The sequence below is a fragment of the Rattus rattus genome, chromosome 8, assembly GCF_011064425.1.
Source record: "Rattus rattus isolate New Zealand chromosome 8, Rrattus_CSIRO_v1, whole genome shotgun sequence".
Classification (NCBI taxonomy): domain Eukaryota; kingdom Metazoa; phylum Chordata; class Mammalia; order Rodentia; family Muridae; genus Rattus; species Rattus rattus.
Genome location: NC_046161.1, coordinates 61,143,148 through 61,164,434, shown reverse-complemented (window position 1 = coordinate 61,164,434; position 21,287 = coordinate 61,143,148). Strand labels below are relative to the sequence as shown.

The 21,287-nt window shown below is 42.1% G+C and overlaps 2 protein-coding genes across 6 annotated transcripts; one reads left to right on the top strand and one right to left on the bottom strand.

Annotated features, from left to right (window-relative positions):
- Positions 1-1,630: 1,630 nt before the first annotated feature.
- Positions 1,631-20,931, top strand: LOC116906735 (gamma-secretase subunit APH-1B). Of its 5 annotated transcripts, none has more exons than XM_032909555.1 (6): positions 1,631-1,868; positions 3,096-3,266; positions 6,663-6,733; positions 7,653-7,775; positions 14,017-14,144; positions 20,391-20,931. In XM_032909555.1, exons 1-6 carry the CDS (start codon positions 1,756-1,758, stop codon positions 20,556-20,558), a joined length of 774 nt encoding a protein of 257 aa, XP_032765446.1. In that variant the 5' UTR covers positions 1,631-1,755; the 3' UTR covers positions 20,559-20,931. The 5 variants fall into 5 exon arrangements, with proteins under 5 accessions (XP_032765446.1, XP_032765448.1, XP_032765447.1 ...); XM_032909553.1 differs by lacking the exon at positions 1,631-1,868 and adding an exon at positions 1,944-2,376; XM_032909557.1 differs by lacking the exon at positions 7,653-7,775 and having other exon boundaries at positions 1,640-1,868.
- On the bottom strand, positions 17,066-18,453 carry LOC116906736 (low molecular weight phosphotyrosine protein phosphatase). The gene has a single exon (XM_032909558.1). The coding sequence runs from the start codon at positions 18,440-18,442 to the stop codon at positions 17,966-17,968; it is 477 nt and encodes a 158-aa protein (XP_032765449.1). The 5' UTR covers positions 18,443-18,453; the 3' UTR covers positions 17,066-17,965.
- Positions 20,932-21,287: the final 356 nt, after the last annotated feature.

Sequence of the window (21,287 nt, the reverse complement as noted above, 5' to 3'; positions counted from 1 at the left end):
TCACAACAAAGAACAGCAGAAAAGAGACCGTGGAATGCCCTCACACAAATGAGACATCTGTATCACACCCCTTCTTACAAGACTCAGGGAACATCGTAGAAGTGACAGTATGGCATAAAGATTGGAAGAGCCACAGGTTAGGGTAGAACAGACCAAACAGTGTCTTCCAGATTTAGCAAGACCAATGCATTCATAAAAAAAAAATGCATTCATGAACTTAGAGCAGCCATGTTTGCCTACACAAGATCAAGCCAGTCAATATTCTAGCTGCAAACCTTAACTGGGAAGCTATTGACAGCTTGGCTTTTCAGGTAGAGTCAGTTTTCCTTGAGGGCATGGCTCCTGGGAGGTAGACCACATTCTAATGGATGATCCTACAGCCAGGAGTATATGAGCAATACAAATTAGACTCAGTGGGTTATTTAAGAAAGAAAAAGCACATGAAGTTGGGAGTAGGTAGAGGGATGGAGATGAATCTGGAAAGGGCTAAGGGGAAGAGCGGGGATAAATATGACCAAAATACATTTTATATATGTTCAAATTAATGAAGATATTATATTAATAAAAGTAACTTTAAGCATACTTGGTGTTAATAATTAGATAGGGGAGTTAGGCATTGGAGGATAGAAAATAAACCTTGCTGTCCTAGAAGTGCTGCATGTGGGCTCTGCTCTTCTATGTACTAGGTTCATCCAGTTCAAATTAAACTTCATTTAAAAGCAAAGCCATTCGTAAATGATTCAAGACCAAACACACTATCCCTAACACCTAGGACAGTGAAAATTGAATCAAGGTCTCTTAAAGAACAATAATTAGTTTCCCACTCATTGGGCTAAAGGATCTTTATTATTTGTTTTAAAGAGGAAAGTCAGTTTATTTCTAACAACTGACCTCTTCTGGAGAAAAGGGAAGACAAGAACTAGGAAGATGAAGATTCTGCTGGTGGATCTTTCATTTTCTCTGGTTTGTGATGACCAGGGACCTCTTCATCTGTCATAACCCTTCATAGCACTACCTATCTGTGACAGGAAAGGCTGCTCTGGGGGTGGGAAGAATTCTATGTGTTTTTACACGAATTCTGGCATTTTTTCTAGGCATCAGGTTTTGTAAGAATATATATATATTCACCAAGAAATACAGCTTCCACCTCTATATTCTTTCTCCATCAGCAAGTAATCCAGGTGTAAAAGCTAAGCCTAGGAACAGCGGGGCACAAGGTGATGGACAAAATTCCACTAGCAGGGACAAACTCTATGCCTAACGGCTGGTGCTCCACTTAGCCGCTCACTCTGATTACACTTATGGCACCTCGGAGCCCCACCCACTACACAGCCTGGTCTCCAGAACTCCGGCTGGCTCAGACTGGAGTAGAGCGGCACTCTGAGCTCGCTCTGCAGGCTGGCTCTGACCGGTCTTGGAGAAACTCGAAGCCCCGCCTCCTAGGCTCAGACCTCGCACCGATTTGACTGGGAGTGGGACACCTCCAGGCTCCACCTTTCGACCTCCGTTTCCTGTTCTGATTGGATCTGTGCATCCGAAGCCACGCCCCTCATCCGCGAAGGCTCCGCCTCCCGAGCGCCGTCCGGTCTTCGGCTCCCACAGGCTTTAGAGCATCTCCAGGCCCCGCCTCCCGAGTGCCTCCTCTTCCTCAGCTCTGACCGCAGCGGAGCTTCGCAACCCAGCCCCGCCCCGTACCCGGCACCCGCTGTCCACTGGGCACTGCAGGGCCCTCCAGGACTGGCTTCCGCGGGCGTCATGACGGCTGCCGTGTTCTTTGGTTGCGCCTTCATCGCCTTCGGGCCCGCGCTCTCCCTCTACGTCTTCACCATCGCCACAGACCCTTTGCGAGTCATCTTCCTCATCGCCGGGTGAGGTTAAGCCGAGTCCGGGACACCGCGGGTTCCCTCCCTCTCCTGGATTCCCACGACCCCGGGATCCCCATCTCCCAGCGGCTCCAGCTTGTGGCATCGTCCAAGGGCTAAGAGGACCGGAGGCTCTTCTGTTCCTGGGAGGGTCTGAGAAGAGCAGGCCCGTAGGCTACGCGGACGCCCCTTGGCTTCTGTGGGCTAAGTGTGGGAACTAGTAGATGCATTTGTGTATGGACCCTTTGTCTTTCCGTAGGAATCTCTCATTTCACCCAGTGCTCAGCGGCAGCGAAGAGTCGTTCTCGCTCTCTGCCATTGAAGTCACCTGGGGATCAGATACCTATTCCCTGGCCCCCACCCCCACATCAATCCTCGGACTCAGAATGTCTGTGCAGGCTACTCAGTCTCAGGTTTTCTTTGTAGACCCCCTGGGTATTGACTGGGGTGCAGTCCAGGATGAAAGCCCAAATAACACAAATATTCTGACCAGGCATGTCCTCCCGGGAGCTTGGTAAATATCAAACTCTGCCGGTGAAAGCTGGTCTTGGTTTCTTTGCACCTGCCAGAAGTTTGCAACTTCTGAACTTCCCACTATATTAATGCAGGCTTTAGGTATTTGTTTTCTTTCAGAAAAAGACACTGAGACTTGATGCCCCAGAGTGTGGGGAAGCCTGGTGGGGTGGATGTTGTAGGGACAGGGAAGATGACATCCTCTTGGAGACAGGGTGGGGGTAGGTATGGGATGGGGAGCAATGGGGGTTGGGGGGGGCAGACCAGGAGGGAGATGAAGCCTGGACTGTAAAAAAGGATTAAAAATAAAAATAAATAAATTTTAAAAAGCAGTATCTAACCAGTAAATGTATATTTTCTGGAGATTTTAAAGGATATGAGATTTGCAACCGACACTGGTTGTATATTTCTATAGCACACAAGAGGTAAAGCATCTCTTAGGAAAAGTAGAAAAACCAAGCTCCTTTTAGTCAGCCCTTGGCAGATAGTATCCTAGTGTCACACATCAGGGTCACTGAATCGCTCTTGTTAAGCACACCTGACATTCCTCTTGGATGGACTATTTGTCTCACTAGGAGAAAAAGTTCAGACCCAAAACACCACTTTATGAGAATTGTTTACTAAAAATAATTTGTAACTCAAGCAGGTTTTGATTTAAAGACATTATTAAGCCTGTGCCTCTGCTAACTTGTGATTTTCTTTTTTTCTTATGTGTTCCAGTGCTTTCTTCTGGTTGGTGTCTCTGCTGCTTTCGTCTGTTTTCTGGTTCCTAGTGAGAGTCATCACTGACAACAGAGATGGACCAGTACAGAATTACCTGCTCATCTTTGGAGTGTTGCTCTCTGTCTGTATCCAAGAGCTGTTCAGGCTTGCATATTATAGACTGTTAAAGTAAGTTAAGTGTTTGCTTTATTTTCCCCAGTTAAACTTGAATAATTTGTTGATTGTTACATTTTTAGTCTGAAAATATCGAGTGTTGAAACTTACAATCTGGTTTGCCTGCCTGCTCTCCCACCCCTCCTTCTCTTTCCCTCCTCCGTCCTCCCAAACATGTTTCTTGAGAACTTTCCCAATGCCAGACACTTGGTAGAAACTGAGGCACAAAGGTGATTAAGAGACAGAAACTCTGCCTGGTGGAGCTTATAATGGGAGGAAACAGGCAAGAAATGAGTGAACAAAAGAATTTGTTATTGAGGAAAAATAACCCAGGGAAATAATTACTGGAACAATAAAGAGCTTTCTTACCATTGGAACTCCTTGTTTCCTTCCTACCGCCTCAAGGGATTTATTCTTAGAGATTACGCCTTGCATTATTTTGACTAGTACTGGGAAACAGAGACTCATTTAAAAATAGTTTCTATAGTTTCAAGTCTGCAAATGAAAAATACATTTAAAAAAGCCTGAGTCATGAGCTTTTATTTTTGGGGTTAGGATGTAAGTGAATATATTTGATTTTATTTCTTATGCCATACTTTATTTATGCATCTATTTACTTGCCTAAAACACAACTGTCATTGCTTAACATTTATCCTCTGTAACTGCTGTGTTGTCTAAAACTGCTATATGACGCCTGAAATATATGGATTTTTAAAAAAAACTTGGATTGAAAATTTTGCAACCTAATTCAGTTTTTATATAACATTGATACAATAACTATTTTAGGAAAATATTATATTTACAGAAAAGTAAAAATCTAAGATAATCACTGCTACAGGGTGTATGTTTGTTTGTTTCTTTTACTACACCCACCCACCTGCACACCAGAGTCTTTGTGAGAGCTAGGGGAGAGCTCTACTACTGACCTATACACTCTGCCCTACTATAGGGGTTTTTGTATACAGAGTCTCTCTGTTTTTAAAAATTTTGTAAAATGGTGTATTTAGGGACTGGAGATTTAGCTTTGGGTTCATAGCTACATAGTGATTTTGAAGCCAGCCTAATTACATAAATCATCTCAAAAAAACAAAATAAAAAAAGAAACCAAAAGAGTAAAAAGCCCAAATATCTTAAATACATAATTTCAAGAGTTGAGAACACTTCTTCGAATGTCATGTTACAGAGTTCCTGAGGAAATGTTAGGATACTGACAGTTCGCTGTTAACACTAGGAAGTGAGAACACACAAAACAGTTTCCGTGTTCCCAATGAACAGAATCGATGACAGGCTGTGTGGGATTCTCCTTCTCACTGCTAAAACTCTCTTGTTATATTTGTTACCAGATTCTAAGAACAAAACTTAAAGGTTCCAAATTTTAAACCTTGTAAAACTACTTATAAATCACTTTCTTATCTATCTATCTATCTATCTATCTATCTATCTATCTATCTATCTATCTGTCTATCTATCTATCAATCACTGGCCTGGAACTTGGTATCGAACTCAAATTTAGAGATCTATCTGCCAGTGCTTCTGAAATGCTGGGATTAAAGGCTGCACTATCACAACTGGCTCATTTATTCATTTTCAAGCATATATACATATATATATATATATATATAGAGAGAGAGAGAGAGAGACAGAGAGAGAGAGACAGAGACAGAGACAGAGACAGAGACAGAGACAGAGAGAGACAGAGACACAGAGAGAGACAGAGAGACAGAGACAGAAAGAGGCAGAGAGACAGACTGAAAATATATTCAGTATTCATATATATATGGGAGATTATCAAGAGATTTGTATATAAAATAAATACAAAATTTTAGTTATTTTGTTATCATTTGTTTTATTTTATTTTGAAACATAATCTCACATATCCCTAAGTGGCCTTCACCTCAGTATGTAGCTGAGAATGACCTTGAATTTCAGGCCTTCTTGCCTCCACCTCACAAGTGTTAGGATTTCAGTCACTCGCCACCATGCCTAGGAACTTAATTCCTGATTGTAGGAAAGATGTGACCCAGATATTTGTGTGGCTGTCTTCATATTTCTCTGGAGTGGCAACCACTAAACTGTCCAATTTTTCCCAATAAAACAAATCTAGAGGAATGCTGTTAGTTTATGTTTATATAGTTTAATCATTAAATTTGGGAGGATTCTGTGCTTCTGAATGGACAACACTGAAATAGCTATTTTTATAGTTCTTCTCACCTGCTTTTGTTTCAGCAAAAACTGATTCCAAAGTACTTTAATAAACACACTTTACAGTAAATATAATTTAAATATCCCTTCAGCTGGCTTTTAAATGGCTGCAGAAGTTTTGGGTAACAGGTTTTAGTAACAGAGACAGTAATATAACGAACCACACCTAGCATTCCTAATGTCTTCAGGGTGATGGTTGGGGACAGAGGCAGACTTTTGGTAGGTTTGTGACCTGACAGTAACAGAAGTGTAGATATGATCACTCTGGATTGATTTCTTTTATCCTATTCTAACAACAGCATTTTATCATATAGATTATTATAAAAAATGAACTGCTTACGATCCTGAATCCTAATTCGGAATATGAAACAAAAATATAAAATATTTTAAAATCAGAAGACTGTATGATTAAGTACCAGCATGAAAATTTAACCTTTTAGTGCATCACCTAGCTGCTTTAAGGGGGCAGCCTATAGGTGTCACACTGGGAAAATATGTGCTTGGTATGTGTAAGGCATGGGTTCAGTTCCTGAGTCAAAAGAAAAAAGAATGCTACTAGAGGGGTGAGAATAATTTTGGATTTTCAGTGTGAAAGAGGGAAAGAGGAATGAGAGTAAGTATAGCCACAGAGGAAAATATAACTGAATGCCAGTACAGTGGAGACAGAGACCTAAGACTTCGGGAAGTACAAAATTCAGAGAGGTAGATCCCTCAGGGTAATGAAATAAATATTCATTGGGCTCAGAAATTAGATCACTGATTTTATTCATATTAAACTCAATCCCTCTTGGCTTGCTGCTGTTATTTTTAATTTTTCCTTTTATGGAAATATCAGCTAGATGGAGTTGGCGGAAATTTCACTTAAGTTCATTTTTTGAAAATGTGCTCGATCTGGGTGTGGTGGCACTTGCTTTTAATCCCAGCCTTTGGGAGGCGAAGGCAGGCAGACCTTATTGAATTTGAGATCAGTCTGGTCTCCATATTTAGTTATGGGACATCCAGGTCTAAGTAGAGAGACCCTGTCTCAAACAAAACAAACAACAGTAACAAAAGAGTACTGGGTCTGACTTAAATGGACTCTGGATTGAGAGTATAGCCTGATCTGAAGCTGCATTAATATCTAGTTTTGAAGGGTCCTGTGACCTCCTTCCTATACTGCTTTTTAAAAAGTAAAAACAGCAAAAAATATGTTTGTTTTTTTTATTTTAGAAAAGCCAATGAGGGTTTGAAAAGCATAAACCCTGAGGAGACAGCACCCTCGATGCGACTGTTGGCCTATGGTAAGTTAGACCCTGTGGTATCATGAAGAAAAATAATAAATGTGCTGGAGAGATGGCTCAGCAGTTAAGAGCACCTACTGCTCTTGCAGAGGACGTGAGTTCAGTTCCCAGCACCCACACAGTGGCTCACAACCACCTCTGACTCTATCTCTAAGGGATACAACACCTGCAGAGCCTGCACATGGTACACAAAAACTCATGCAGGCACCAGTGTGCATGTCCACACACACACACACACACACACACACACACACACACAAAAGCACAGATACGTAGCAGAGACACACACAGACATGCACATGTAACACACACACACACAAAAGCACAGATACTAGCAGAGACACACACAGACATGCACATGCACATGTAACACACACACACACAGATATGTAGCAGAGACACACACAGACATGCACATGCACATGTAACACACACACACACACACTCCCTCACTCACTGGATCTAGGCCTCTAAGTAGAGTTAGCCCAGTCTGTGTGCAGTCAGTTACTCCCTCACAGTTTGGCTATAATAAACCAAAGCCAGGCCTTCAGCACACAGCCCTCCTCTTCCTCTCTAGTCCCTTCTGTGCCTCTCCCCTGCTCATTATCCTCTCATCCTGTTCTGCACTTCCCTTACTCCTCCTTTCTCACGCAGCCTCCCAGGCCTGGCTGATGCTTCAGCAACAGCAGGTGGTGTTTCCTTCCCTTCTTCCTTCCAGTCCAAAGAACCAAATCCTCCTCACCCTCCCAGCAGCACCCTTCCTTTCTTCTGCTGTGGTAGCTAAGCCATGCCTTACACATGCTGAGAAAGCTGACCCTGTCCCCTGCAGTGAAGTAGGATTCCCCATGTCCCTGAAGATGAGATTTGAACTGAACTCATAACAGGAAAAGGGCTTACCGGTGTTTTTCTTCCTCTTTAGTTTCTGGCTTGGGCTTTGGAATCATGAGTGGAGTGTTTTCCTTTGTGAACACCCTGTCTAATGCCTTGGGGCCAGGCACAGTGGGCATTCATGGTGATTCTCCTCAGTTCTTCCTTAATTCAGGTATGTGTCATAGCTGTGCCCATGCAGGGTTCTGCTCTAAAGGATCATTTGTATGCATGCATTGGCTTCAGAATTCAACTGAATAATAATTTCTGTTAAACCTTTTTTTTTTTAAAAAAAAGATTTCTTTTTTATTTATCTATTTATTTAATGCATATGTGTACTGCACTCAGACACACCAGAAGAGGGCACCACATCCCATTGCAGATGGTTGAGAGCCACCAGGTAGTTGCTGGGAATTGAACTCAGGACTCTGGAAGAATAGCCAGTGCTTTTAAATGCTGAGCCATTTCTCCAGCCCTGTGTTAAGCCTTTTAAAGGCAAGATATTCTTAGGCACTCTAAGTGAAGGACCTGAAAGTGGGGACAGGGGTTTGACTGGAGTGCTTTAAGAATATTACAAGAGCTTATCTTGCATAAGAATTTATATATATATATATATATATATATATATATATTATATATTATATATATATATTTGTGTGTGTGTGTGTGTGTGTGTGTGTGTGTGTGTAACATTAGCAGCTAACTTTTATGAGCTAGCTTTTCTTTGCTTTGAGATTTTATATTATTTTTAACATAGGCCTGTAAGCCCCTGTTTTTCGTCTTGTCCAGTGCTAGGGACTCAGTATAAAACCCAAGCCCTAAATTCTAATCTTTGATTTATCTATAGCTTATTGCTATTTACAGGTAGGCAGTATGATATGATCTTTCAATTTAGAATGAAAAATAATAAACAAATTGATGCATTAAAAATGACCAACTCGGGGTTGGGGATTTAGCTCAGTGGTAGAGCGCTTGCAAGGCCCTGGGTTTGGTCCCCAGCTCTGAAAAAAAGAAAAAGGAAAAAAAAAATGACCAACTCTTTTCACATTACTTTTCATTCTCTAGCTGCTACAAATTATAGTACAATGACAAGTTTGTCTTATAATCAGAATATTATTTTATGTTTAGATCAATAGCAGTTTTATCATTGAAATAAGGGAACTCATATACCCATTTTTTTTATTCAATTAAATCAACGTTCACCCCCAGGCTAAAGGTCATTAGGAAGCTTACCATCTTTAGGCAAATATGGCCAAAAATTAAAGAGGTTCAGTAACCTTTAATAGAATAAAAAGGTTATACAGAGAAATGACCAATTTTTAAAAAGCTGCGGTAGCTTAGAGCCATCTGTCTGCCATGCCGTCCCTGAGCCTGGTGACAGTCCTCCACCATTCTGTTTCCTTGTTAGTTCCAATCTCAGCCTCTCCTGTGGACATCAGTGCTGTCAGCCTCTCAAGTGAATCCATTCTCCGTGCAGCCAGCAAGTTAATCTTCTCCGTTTGAAAGGTCTTGACTTTCTGAGGCCTACAGCATCCAGTTCAGACCCTGAGACTCCAGCTTGGAGTTAAGGGAAAGTGTGTTAATAGGTCATGCTTAATGTTGCCTCCAACAGAGCAGCCTACCTTTGTAAATATTTCTAAACTGGAATATTTATGACATATAAGTTAAGTGATAATCATGTCAAGTTTGTATAAAAGAATCAAATGTCGGTTTAATGGCTAATGTCTGTTAGAATCTAATAGAAATTAATAAGACAGCCTCCGTGTTACTTGTAAATTTTCTCATACTTTACATCATTGTAGGAGCCCATTTCCTTCCATCCTCCTTTATTGCTACAGATTTTTGTCCTCTAGATGGTGCTAACTCCCTTCAGAAAAACCAGCTGTTTTCAAGGCCAGCCTAAAATGAATTCCTAGGATAAGTAGATTTGTACCTAAAATGGTAATTAGAATAAGTAAGGAGTATGGGGTTGTTAATTAGCATCTCCATCTATGTCTCTCATAGTTAATAATGCACAACCCGTATGATACCTGTATATACATGGATTTTTATGTTACAGACAGGCATAGTTTATGAAGTACCCATATAGTATACTTACATGTATCTTACAAGTAAATATAAGTTAGTTCCTTGTTATCTGTGGTTGTGGAGCAGGACAGCAGTAATTAGACTCATTGTTCTTTCTTGGAAATGTTTTGTAGAGAAGGAAATATGGGATTGCGGTCCCAAGTTCAAGTTATATCCTGGATCATTAATTTAGTATTTGGTAAGAAGTGCTTTTGAATGTTTAAGTATGCAGTCTACAAATAATTATTAATAATTTCTTCATACCTTTTGACTGTAAAGACATACACCTAAGTACACAAAGCATAATATAAATGTTACAGTGAGGAAGAGTAGTGTGACGCACAGACACTGCAGTTCTTTGCCTATGTCATATGTGCCTTTGATTAGTGTCATTAAGAAATGAAACTAGGGGCTGGGGATTTAGCTCAGTGGTAGAGCGCTTACCTAGGAAGCGCAAGGCCCTGGGTTCGGTCCCCAGCTCCGAAAAAAAAGAACCAAAAAAAAAAAAAAAAAAAAAAAAAGAAATGAAACTAGGCCCAGTATTATAACTATAACAAGACCTCTTATTGCTGAGCTATCTCTTTGCCCCATGTTTTTCTGTTCTCAATAAGAATAGAATAAAGCAAACTTTAGCATCAGAGTTTCTGAAGGACTTTTAGGATTTTATATGTCGGGTTTAACGAGAAGGGTTTGCAATGGGAAGGGAGGACAGATGCTGTTACAGGTTTTCACTCTAGCTGGAATTCTGTCTATTAATAAGTGTCAAAGCAGTGTGCATGAGTGTAGATATTTGTATGAGGCAGGATAGTTTAGATATTCAGGCACCCATTTCTTACCAGTTGTAGATACTTCACAATGCTTTGCTATAGTAAATTTAGCTCCTGGTCAGCATTGGAATATTGAGACAAAAGCCCCATTTCTCAAAGTCCCTACAGCTTAGGATTAGACACCGGTCTACTCTACACCCAGTTGAGATGAGCAATGTGAAAAGTTTGAAAGAGAGGTCAATATGGGGCACTAGGGAAAGGATCAGTCATGGGGATCCAGGGATCCCCAAGTACATCTTGAGAGCACTGACAAGAGCCTTACATTTGAAGAGAAGACTTGAGTGTGAGGGCAAAGCTGTGCACAGTTAAACTGTCAGTGTGTGGTCCTGATTGGTCAGGGTCTCCGTTCTGGTCCTGCAAGATGGTCTGAAGATGTACTATGACTTGAGGGGATAAGCAAGTTCTCATGAGATAATTGTTCCTGATGCAGGAAAGCATGAGAATTTCCCCAAGCTGGGAAGTGCTCTCGCCAGTCAGCTCTTCTGTTCCTAGGATCCCAGATGAATGCACGCTTAGGATGATGACTGGAGACATTTAGGTGCCTTTGGGGTCTGGAACAGGACATGCAAAGGCAGAAAGTAAGCTGCTTCAGTTACTCTTATCTTTATGCCTTTAACTTTGAAGGGCAATGAGTTAGGTTAGGGCTCCCTAGTTTTTAAGACAGACTCTTCTTGAATGATTATCATGCCCACTACAGGGTAAACAGGTATCCAACAAGAATGGAGACACTTGAAGTGGAGGCAGACATTCATTCAGTTATCTGAGTAAGGAGTCCGTGCTTTTTTTTTTTTTTTTTTTTTTTTTTTTTTTTAGCAAAACCAGTTTCTAAGTATCTGTTATATGGTGCTATAAAGCCAGCCAGAATGTAGGGATGTTAGTAACATTACACTAATAAAACAGAAAGCTGAAGGTGGGGTAGCTGAGCCTAACATGGCAATAGCCTCAGGGCTCAGACTCACCCATGTGAACAGGGCACTGAGAAAATCCTTGTTGGATAATGAAGGAAAGGAAGAAAAGAAATGTGGTAATAAGACAGGGCGAGAGGAAGGAAAATCTACAAGAGTAGAGAGAAATGGGTTTTACTCCATAACCAAGTACCCGAGAATCTGGATAAACATGGTGACCTATGTTTACTTTCCCACCTGACACTATAGCTAAGGACCCAAGTCTGCAGAGTGGAGTGGGTCCATGTTAGAAGTGAAGGATGTGGAAGTGCAGAGGTAAACAACTTGTGCAAATCCACACAAGTGGGATTCTAAACCAGAGTTAGCTGACTTTAAGGGTACATACCCAGAATATTCATACTTGGCTGTCTCCACTCTCAGGAAATGTGTATCGAGTGCAACAAGAGTCGGAAGCCAGATGTAGTGGTTTATACCTGTAATGCCCATACTTGGGAGACTGGGGCAGTGAGATTGCCATGAGCTCAATGCAGGTTGGTCTTGGGAACAGGATTCTTAAAAACAAATTTATGAAAACTGTGGAGAAGAGTATGTATGTATCAGGGCAATATTTACTGAAAATGACATTGTGCTGGATCTTAAATTTTTTATTATATTTATGTGTGTGCATTTATGGATGTTCAAGGACAACTTATGAAAGTTGGTTTTCTCCTTCAAAAAAGAATATTCAGGTATGAAACATTGGCAGCAAACACCTTAACTATTGAGCCATCCTCTTGACCCTGTGTTTCATCTTACAGCAAGTATTAGGTGTGGTAGAATGGGGAGGGATGTATGTGTATGTATGTCTATGTATACATATGTGTGCATGCATACATAGATATATACATACACACTTACATATAAAGAAGGAGGGGAGGGGATGATATGATAGGGGAAAGAAGGAGAGAAGTCCTGTTTTTTGTTTCTTTGTATTTGAGAGTAATATGTAGCCCAGGCTAGCCTCAATCTTATTATGTACCTAAGGATGACTTTGAACTTCTAAGACACCTACTTCTGTCTCTATTCTCCCAATTGCTGCACAACTATGCCTGGCTTGAGTTCAGTGTTTCTGACATAAAGATACAGTTGAAGATTCATAGAGGATCTGCTGTTAAAGTCATTTGGGTCTAGACTGTACAGGGCCTTGAATGCTAGTCTGAGATGAGATGTCATGACAATGGAAGCAAAAGAAGTCCATCAGACTTCTTAACAGGAAGGATCAAGACATTCAGAATGTCTAGAATTTGGAAACAAGATCAGTGCCCATGAGGTCCAGAGGATACTTGTTGGAAGCTTGCAGAATAACACTGTTTTGGATAAGAAGAGGCTGAAAAATGTCACCCGTAAGAGCATTTCCCAGGTAGCTGGGCTCTAGCTAACCCTGGGAGCACACTTAGCTGATCTTAACAGCCATGGCAGTGCCCAGAGAGAAGGGCAAGCAGAGGCTGCCAGCCAGATGCCAAATGCCTGTGACAGTGACTTCCCTTGACATTTGATTGACAGCTAGAAACACTGATTTAAAAAGAATTCCCACTGTGTCAGGTTTTGCCTTGGTCTTTTTGACTCGGGTATATTTAAAAAAGCAAACGTAGCCCCTGGACTTCTTAAGTGGTCTCAGTGTCGCACCATTGGCAGGCATCTGTCCTTAGGAACTGTCCTCTTCAGAATGATGGCTGGGCTTGAATTAAATCCTTTTAGTGTGGTCTGCCAGAGCCTGGCATGAAGACACTGTCACAGAGATGTGACAGCTTCCTGTCCTGTAGGCACAACAATTATGTCTTTAATATTGTTTTGTGGGTGTCTTACTCCATGAGAATAACATACATGTTCACAGTGTGTTTGCTCTCAGTCAGCCCCATGTTCCTGAGATGGTCCATGCTGAGGGTCATACACAGTAGCTCACTTTGTGAGCACACAGTGTTTTAATTATCTGTTGTGGTAAGGGTGGGCATTCTTCGTTATGGCTGTAGTACTGGTGTAAATATTCTTGTATCTCCTTGTGCACACTTACAAGAATACCTGCTTGTCAGGATTCTGAAACTTGACCATGCATCGGTTCTCTAGGAACCAGCTGTATTGAGGCTGGAGATACAGCTTAGTGCTTAAGAGCACTGGCTGTGCTTTTGGAGGACCCAGGTTCAATTTCCTGGACCCACAAATCAGCTCACAACTATCTATAATTCCATTCCCACAGATCCTGTGCCTTTGCCAGACCTCTTCCGTCATTAGTCATATTCGCAGACACATATATAAGCAAACCACTTATATATGTATTTTAAATAGATTTTATACTAATCTCAATGTGCACCTCAGGGAACCTTTTTGAAAACCAAATCCAAGTTGGCTTCTTGTCAAACAGGCCATATTCTAGAGGAATAGCAACTACAAAGGCTGGACCCCACATGCGTATTTGAGAGTTCACTTGGAGTTCTTCTCAAAGCCAGTTCTGTGCAGTGGTGGTCAGATTCTGTGACTGCAGCCAGGGGCCGCTCAAAGCTGGTGAACAGTAGTGGCGTTCGACTGGCCTTGGTGCCTGTTGTCTGCAGGACTGGCCACTGACTGCTGACTTGTCTTTCAGCTTTCATGACGCTGGTTATCATAATGCTGCACGTGTTCTGGGGCATCGTGTTTTTTGATGGCTGTGAGAAGAATAAGTGGTACATCCTCCTTACAGTTCTCCTGACCCATCTGGTGGTGTCCACCCAGGTGAGTGTGGTGCTGTTTTCCCAGTGCTTACAGAGCTCGAGTGCAGACATCTGAGTGGTGGATTCCACCCCAGAGGAGGTACAGGCTCATGGGGACATGAGCACAAACCAGGAAAGCCCTGTAAGTGGACATAGAGTGACAGTCACTGTCAATATGGGGTCTGTCTCATTAGAGATTTTCCCCATGCCTGTCCTTTAGTGGATGTATGGCCAAGCCTAAAATAGTTGGCATTGTGCTTGTGTTATGAAGCGTATCTGAAACAATTTTCCTTCATGACAAACCCCTTAAGATACAAATTTTAGTAAGTTTAAATGGTTACATGAAAATTACTTTAGGGGTTGGTGATTTAGCTCAGTGGTAGAGCGCTTGCCTAGCAAGTGCAAGGCCCTGGGTTTGGTCCCCAGCTCCAAAAAAAGAAAAAAAAAAGAAAAAAGAAAAAAAAATTATTTTAATTTGACTGGTTAATCACTTCCCTCTTGTTGTTTGTGGATGCTGTGAAGCTTTCCTAACTGTTTATGTGCATGGTCTTTCCCCATCTGTCTAAGTTTTGAGGCAGGGACCCAACTGACAGTTGGTGTGAGTATTCTGAGTGCTTGATACAAATTGCTCAAACATGCTCTGTAGGATGGTGACCCTTTCCACTGTCTGACCAGTAGCAGAAGTATGGGTTCCACTCCTCCCTGACATCATAACAGTGCCAGTTCACAAAGTATAGTTTAAAACATGTGTCAGGGCTTATTTTTAAAGCAGTGTGTAATGACCTGGATTTGACTGGTAATATGTCATTCAGATACATGAGAGTTGTTAAACTGACCCTGCCATGGCCCTTTGCACACTTTCCACACAACACTGAAAGGTTTCCTTGGGCCAGAAGGTGGGTCAGCAGGTAAGATTGCTTTAGACAAGCTTGATGACTCGAGTTTGAGCCACAGAGTTCATTATGGAAAGTCAGATCCAATTCCCAAAAACTGTCCCCTGATCTCCACAGCTGCATCTTGACATGTGCATTTCATACTGCACAAATGATAATAATAACAAAACAACATTTTAAAAATGTCTCTACTGGTGGACCCTTCCTCCTGCTTCTCCTGTCTGTCCATTTAGAGCTCCCTATCGTACTTTCTCCACTGGGCTTCTTGTCCTCTAATCCAACTAAGATGCAACCCCTTTGCCTCCTCCATGGTTCTCCGTGCAGTATCTGTGGATACTAGACTTGTCTTTAATATAATGGCGTCTTTGTAAAGCCAAGCAAGGACTTGTGTATCTTGCCGAGCCTGGGTTACAGAGTGAGATCCTATCTTAAAATACAAAATGAGGGGAGCGTTGTGTGTGGGGTAATCTGACACACACCTGGAAAGGACTGCGTTGACTGCTGCCCTCAGAGCACACTGGCCGGGAGCAGTCACCTCAGTCAGGAAAGGCAGGGAGGACTGGGATGTAAGAGCGGTGAAGCATGAGAAATTGCCGTGTTCAGGAAACAGGAGTCAACAGTGGAGCCATCGGTGCTTCCTGCAAGGTGGACGAGGCCTAGGAGAGGAAGAGGAGGAGCTAAGGTTATATTCAAGGCTTTTGGCCTGGACAACTGAAAGGATAGAGGTGTCATCAACTGAGACTGAGAGGCATGGTCATGGGTTCTATCTGGGGCCATTACTTTTTAGGTGCCTGTTAAATATCCAAGAGTAGACTAGGTCAGGTAAAAGTTAGATGAGAAATGGGTAACTTTGGGGCAGGGTTTGGTCGAGAAATGGTAATTCAAAGGGTTTTGGATAAACAGAGTGGATGCTCAAGCATGAGTCCCATGAGCTCCATCATTGAGATTAGGCTACAAAGGAGGAGTCAGCAAGGAAGCATAGGAGGAAATTGGGAAATCCAGAGGCCTGGGTGTCCTGGGAGCCAAACTCACTGAGGAGGAGAGATGTGGGCTTTAGAAGCCTTCAGAGTAGAACCTAAAGTCTTTGTTTGATGTAAGGTTTATTCATTTGGGGCTGTAAAGTTTACCCCCCCCCCATTGTTCTTCACCATTCGCATCATACACTCCAGTAGTGCACCTTCTTGTCCTGCTGTGTTTCAGGCAGGATTTGTCTTCCCACTAACAGGGAATGCTTAACCTCCATGACATCTGCTCAGAAAGTCTGCAATTTATCACTACTTTGGTGGTATATTTATGAAATTCACCATTAAATAACCATAACCATTGTTGTACAGCATTTCATTGTGCATAGACCATAATATCTGTTCCACAACATAGAAGCATTTAGAGTATTTCCAGATTGGTTATTTTTTGTTTGTTTGTTTGTTTTTTGATTTTTGAGAGTCTCATCTGTTGCCCGGGCCGACCTCAAGTCTCCCCCTACATCAGCCTCCTGAGTGCTATGATTACATGTGTGAGTCTCATGTCCTGGCTCCTGGTTTATTTTTAGTTTTGTGTGTGAGGTACATGTGGGTGCACATATTGTTATGTGTGCAGGTCCAGGCCAGAAGAGGATGTTGAAATGCCTTTCCCTACAGCTCTCCACTTTTTTTTCTTTTTTTTTACTTTGTGGTTTTGTTCTTTTGTTTGTTTGTTTGTTTTGGTTTTGTTTTGTTTTTTTTGAGGGTTTTTCGTTTTAGGAGTCATGGTATCTCACTGAACCTGGAATTCTGAATTTTGTCTAGACTAGCTAGGCAGCAAGCCCCCAGCATCTACAAATGTCATGCTCCATGCCGCTTTTTAAAGATACTTTTACTGTGTCACCTTGGTGGCCTCAAACTTACAAACCCATGTGTTTCTGCCCTCCAAGTGCTGGGGTAAAAGCTTACATCACAACATCTGATAGCTGCTGCCATCTTTTAACATGAGTACCAGGATCTGAACTCAGATTAGGCAACCATCACTTTACCCACCGAGTCATGTCTTTAGTACTCTACTTTCTTTCTTTTTTTTTTTTTTATATTTTTAGTTGTATTTGGTAACATCCCAGTTTAATTCACAATCTTTTCTGACATATATCCACATAAATTTGAGGTCCCTTTTCTGAACATACACTAAAATTACTCATGCTTGCCTGTAACTTTGTAAAATGTTGATGAGAGAACACTTACAAATGCACACCACTATTTAAGCACACTTACTTTCTCTTTAAAGAAGCAAAGTGGCTCAAATAGGAACCAAGCTCAAGAAACTACACAAAAACCAAGTGAGATTAAAGGTGTTAACTTCACCAACCTGTTGCTCCCATCTGTTAGCATTTTTATCTTTCAGACAGAGAGTCATTGTACAGCCCAGGATGGCCTGCTGGAGTTCCAGGCCCATCATCACATCCAGGTTCTCCTTTCTCAAATATCTGAACCCTCATTGTGCCTGGGTTTAAACTCTCCCAGTGTTAAATGGAAGGCTGCCATGGATGGAGATATTGTCACAATAAGAGACAATATAGAATAGAGAGTGTAAGGCAAGCAAACAGCACACTGGGTGCTGGCCATGCTCGCACTCCAGTTAGACCAGACTACCCAGGCTGGCTGGGCTCAAAGGCTGATCTGGACCTTGTGGGTCATTCTTACTTTATTGGGATTTCTTTTGTTCCACAGTTGCTCGTTCCACTATTTTGTAATTATGGCGAGGCCAGAGCTTTTGTTAGTCTAAGAATACTGAGCCACACCTCAAATGTCTGCCTCAAATGTTTTTATCCTTCTGAACAAATGCCTGATTTCCACCTACAATTATTTTAAAGATATACAGTAAGTCAGCTGAAAAGAGAGGTGGGGTATGGGGCTAAGGACTGCCACCACCCTTGGGCACAGCACTGAGGAGTGGGTTGCTCAGTGGTGGTGGTTAGGACCAGCTAGTGAGTCTTCTCCAGGAAGGCCTTGCAGCACCTAAGGCATTGCTGGTACACCACCTCGAAGTCAGAGTCATTGCCATAATAGGGATCTTCAATAATGAGCTGCTTCTGTGGATCATAGCTCCCAAGTAGCTCGATTTTAGCTTTGCAGTTTTTAACTTGATTACTTTTTCTATTCAGATCTCTCAGATTGCTTTCATCCATACACAGTATATAATCGAATGTGGCAAAGTCTTCTCTTGTAATCTGCCGTGCAATGTGTTGCATGTGGATGCCATGTTTTTTCATGCAGTTCTGCCCTCGATAGTCAGGGGGGTTCCCCACTTCATAGGTGGATGTGGCCGCACTGTCTATCCTCCAGTTATCTGAAACGTTTTCATCAGTTACCAATTTTCTGAACACTGCTTCTGCAATGGGTGACCGGCAGATGTTACCGAGACACACAAACAGCACTGACTTGGACCCAACCTCTGCCATGTTTCGGTGCAGACCCTCAGTACTCTACTTTCTAACTATTGTGTAGAGTGTGACTAAAAATATTACATGTATGTCTGACAGCAAACACACATGCACATTTCTTTTGGACACATTCCCAGAAGCACTCTGGTTAGAGTGCATAAGTCAGCTTGTGGTATCTCTCAGTTTTTCAGCTTGGTTATGTTAACTTAAACACTATCTACTTAAACAGTATCTACTATCAATTATAGACAGCTCCTCTATGTCTTTGCCAACACTTGATATAACTTCCTTATCCTGCTGGAATATAGTAGAAGCACAGTAAACTTCAAACTTTCATTTACTGGATAATAAACACATCTTTATGTGGATCTGTTGTCAGATGGATAATTCTTTTTGACACCCTTGTTCAAATATTTTGTCCTTCTGCTACTGCCTTTAATTTTTAAGAGTCCTTTATATTTTTTTTATAAAAAAAATCTTGACTAACTTTTTGACCTCCGCCCTTTGAAATTTCATGGACTATTAATCCTTACTATGGTATCTTTGGATCTGTCATGTAGCATTCACTGTGAGCTTGTTCCTGCCCACTAATTGCCAGTCTCTTCCAAGGTTGGTGCTTTTCAAGCATTCATCAGCCATCAGGCCAGAAATACAAGAGCCAGTCTTGGCATCCTCCTCGCATTGAGTCCATCACTGAGCCCTGTGAGCTCATCCTATTTGCTTTCCATCTGCATCACTACCTCCCTAGATCACCATGCACTCTCTCCTCAGCAGTGCAGTCTCCTCCTAACTCATCTCCTGACTCACCAGTCCCTCTAATCTTTTTTATGCAGTTTAAAAATCAAAGCCAATCATAATTATCCCAATCTAAACCCTCTACAGGACCCTGTATCACACACAGTAACATTCACATTGCTTAGCTGCTGGTTTCACAGTTGCCTGACCTCATCTGCTCCTCAATTCCTAAACTGTAATCCTTGTAAAAAAATTATTAGGCACCAGATCTCAGTACAGATAGTTGTGACCCACCATGCGGTACCCAGCATGTAGTTGCCAGGGGTTGAACTCAGGAGCTCTGGAAGATCAGCCAGTTCCCTTAACCATCTCTCCAGTCCTCTAAACTGAATTCCTGCTGGCTCTAGTGCTCACCTGTATCCAGCTCTGTCCTCACCTTTGCTCCTCCCATGGCCAGCCTGCACAGGGCTAGTTCATTCCCATTCTTATCTGTCTCAGGTTAAGTGCCACTTCCTCAGGGCCTCCATCATCCCTTAAGTAAATCACCTTGTTCTCATCCTAGCATTTGTCACAACTGCCACTATTCTGTCTTAGCATCAATCATGAATTGTAGTTAATTTATTTCATTACCGTTACTTATGAGGTATATAAGTCCCATCACGGCGAAGCCTTGTCCTCAGTGATTTCGGTCACAGCGCCCTTTGGCACTCTGTCAGTCATGCTTTGGTGTTGGACATTGAATCCATAATAAACATGTGCTCTGCCAAGAGCTATGTTGCTGTTGGTGTTTACAATGAATAAACTTGTGGAATCCATAGACATTGCACAGCCAAAATCTGACTCTGTTTCCTCATGTTCCTTTGAATACTAATGGTTCATATTAAAGTAACCTAGGTATACCTGACTTTCTTGTAAATTCTTAGAGCCAACTTAACACAGAAATGGATATAAGTTAGGCATATGCTCCATGTGCTTCCTGTTAAGTATCCCATTGGGTTCTGGCTAACAGCTGTCTTCTGGGTTGCCATTTGAGTCAATCAAAATGCAAGTTCACAGACCACTGTCTGCTGTGTAGATTGTTCTGTGCCTTTCTGAGACAGAGATGACATCCATCTCCTGTTTGTGAGACAGTCCAGCTATTGGAAGCATTGTGTATTTTCCTCTATCTCTGTTTATTCCACGTGTTTAAGAGGCTTGTGCTTTTACCCAAACTGATTTATTTTCCTTGCAGACTTTACTAAGTCCTCACTATGAAGTGAATCTGGTGACAGCATATATAATCATGGTGTTCATGGGCATCTGGGCATTCTGTGTTGCTGGAGGCAGCCGCCGAAGCCTGAAACTCTGTCTGCTCTGCCAAGACAAGGACTTTCTTCTTTACAACCAGCGCTCCAGATAACCTCTGACGGTCAGCACCTCCAAACAGCAGCCTGTGTGCCAGAGGAAGGGCAGCCGGGCCCTGTTCTAAAATGACCCTTTTCTTCTGGAGCTTTGGAGCAGCAGAGCTTCTAGCCTGCAGCTGTCCTGTGCTTTCATGCAGCAGCCTCTGGAAGAGCTGCAGTGTGGCCTGCAGCCTGGCTGCACATTTGAGGCATCTGGGGAAACAAAGACCGATGCTTCTGGGCTTCCCCTCCAGACTCGAGTATCCCAGATGTGCAATACAGCTGAGTCACTGGGGTCCAATGGGAAGTTTCAGAGAACCCAAAGGCTGTTCTGTATTTGTCTCCTAAGCCAACTTCTGCTGAGCAAGTAAATTTCTGAAAACCTGGGTAGCCCTTGTCTTCTTATGCACTGACGTCACAGACTAAAGGGCTGTTCTGTCTGTGGATGGCTTTGCTGTCCTTCACCAGCATCATAGGCTGTGCCTTTAAATGCAGTAACCTACACTGACATTATAACTTAGCCACGGTAAGGACCACAGATATCCTGTAGTTTTCTTGCTACTTTTTCCATTTTAAATTTTTCTTCCTCAGGTACTAAATTATTTGAGTATAAATCCAGACTCTGAGGATTGGTTATATGCTGACTTCCTTGGAAGAAATTGCCAGTGCAATTTCTATGGATTCCAAAGGTTTATTCATTATGTAATACTAATAGCAACATAGCCTCCTCAGTTTAAGCTGCTGTG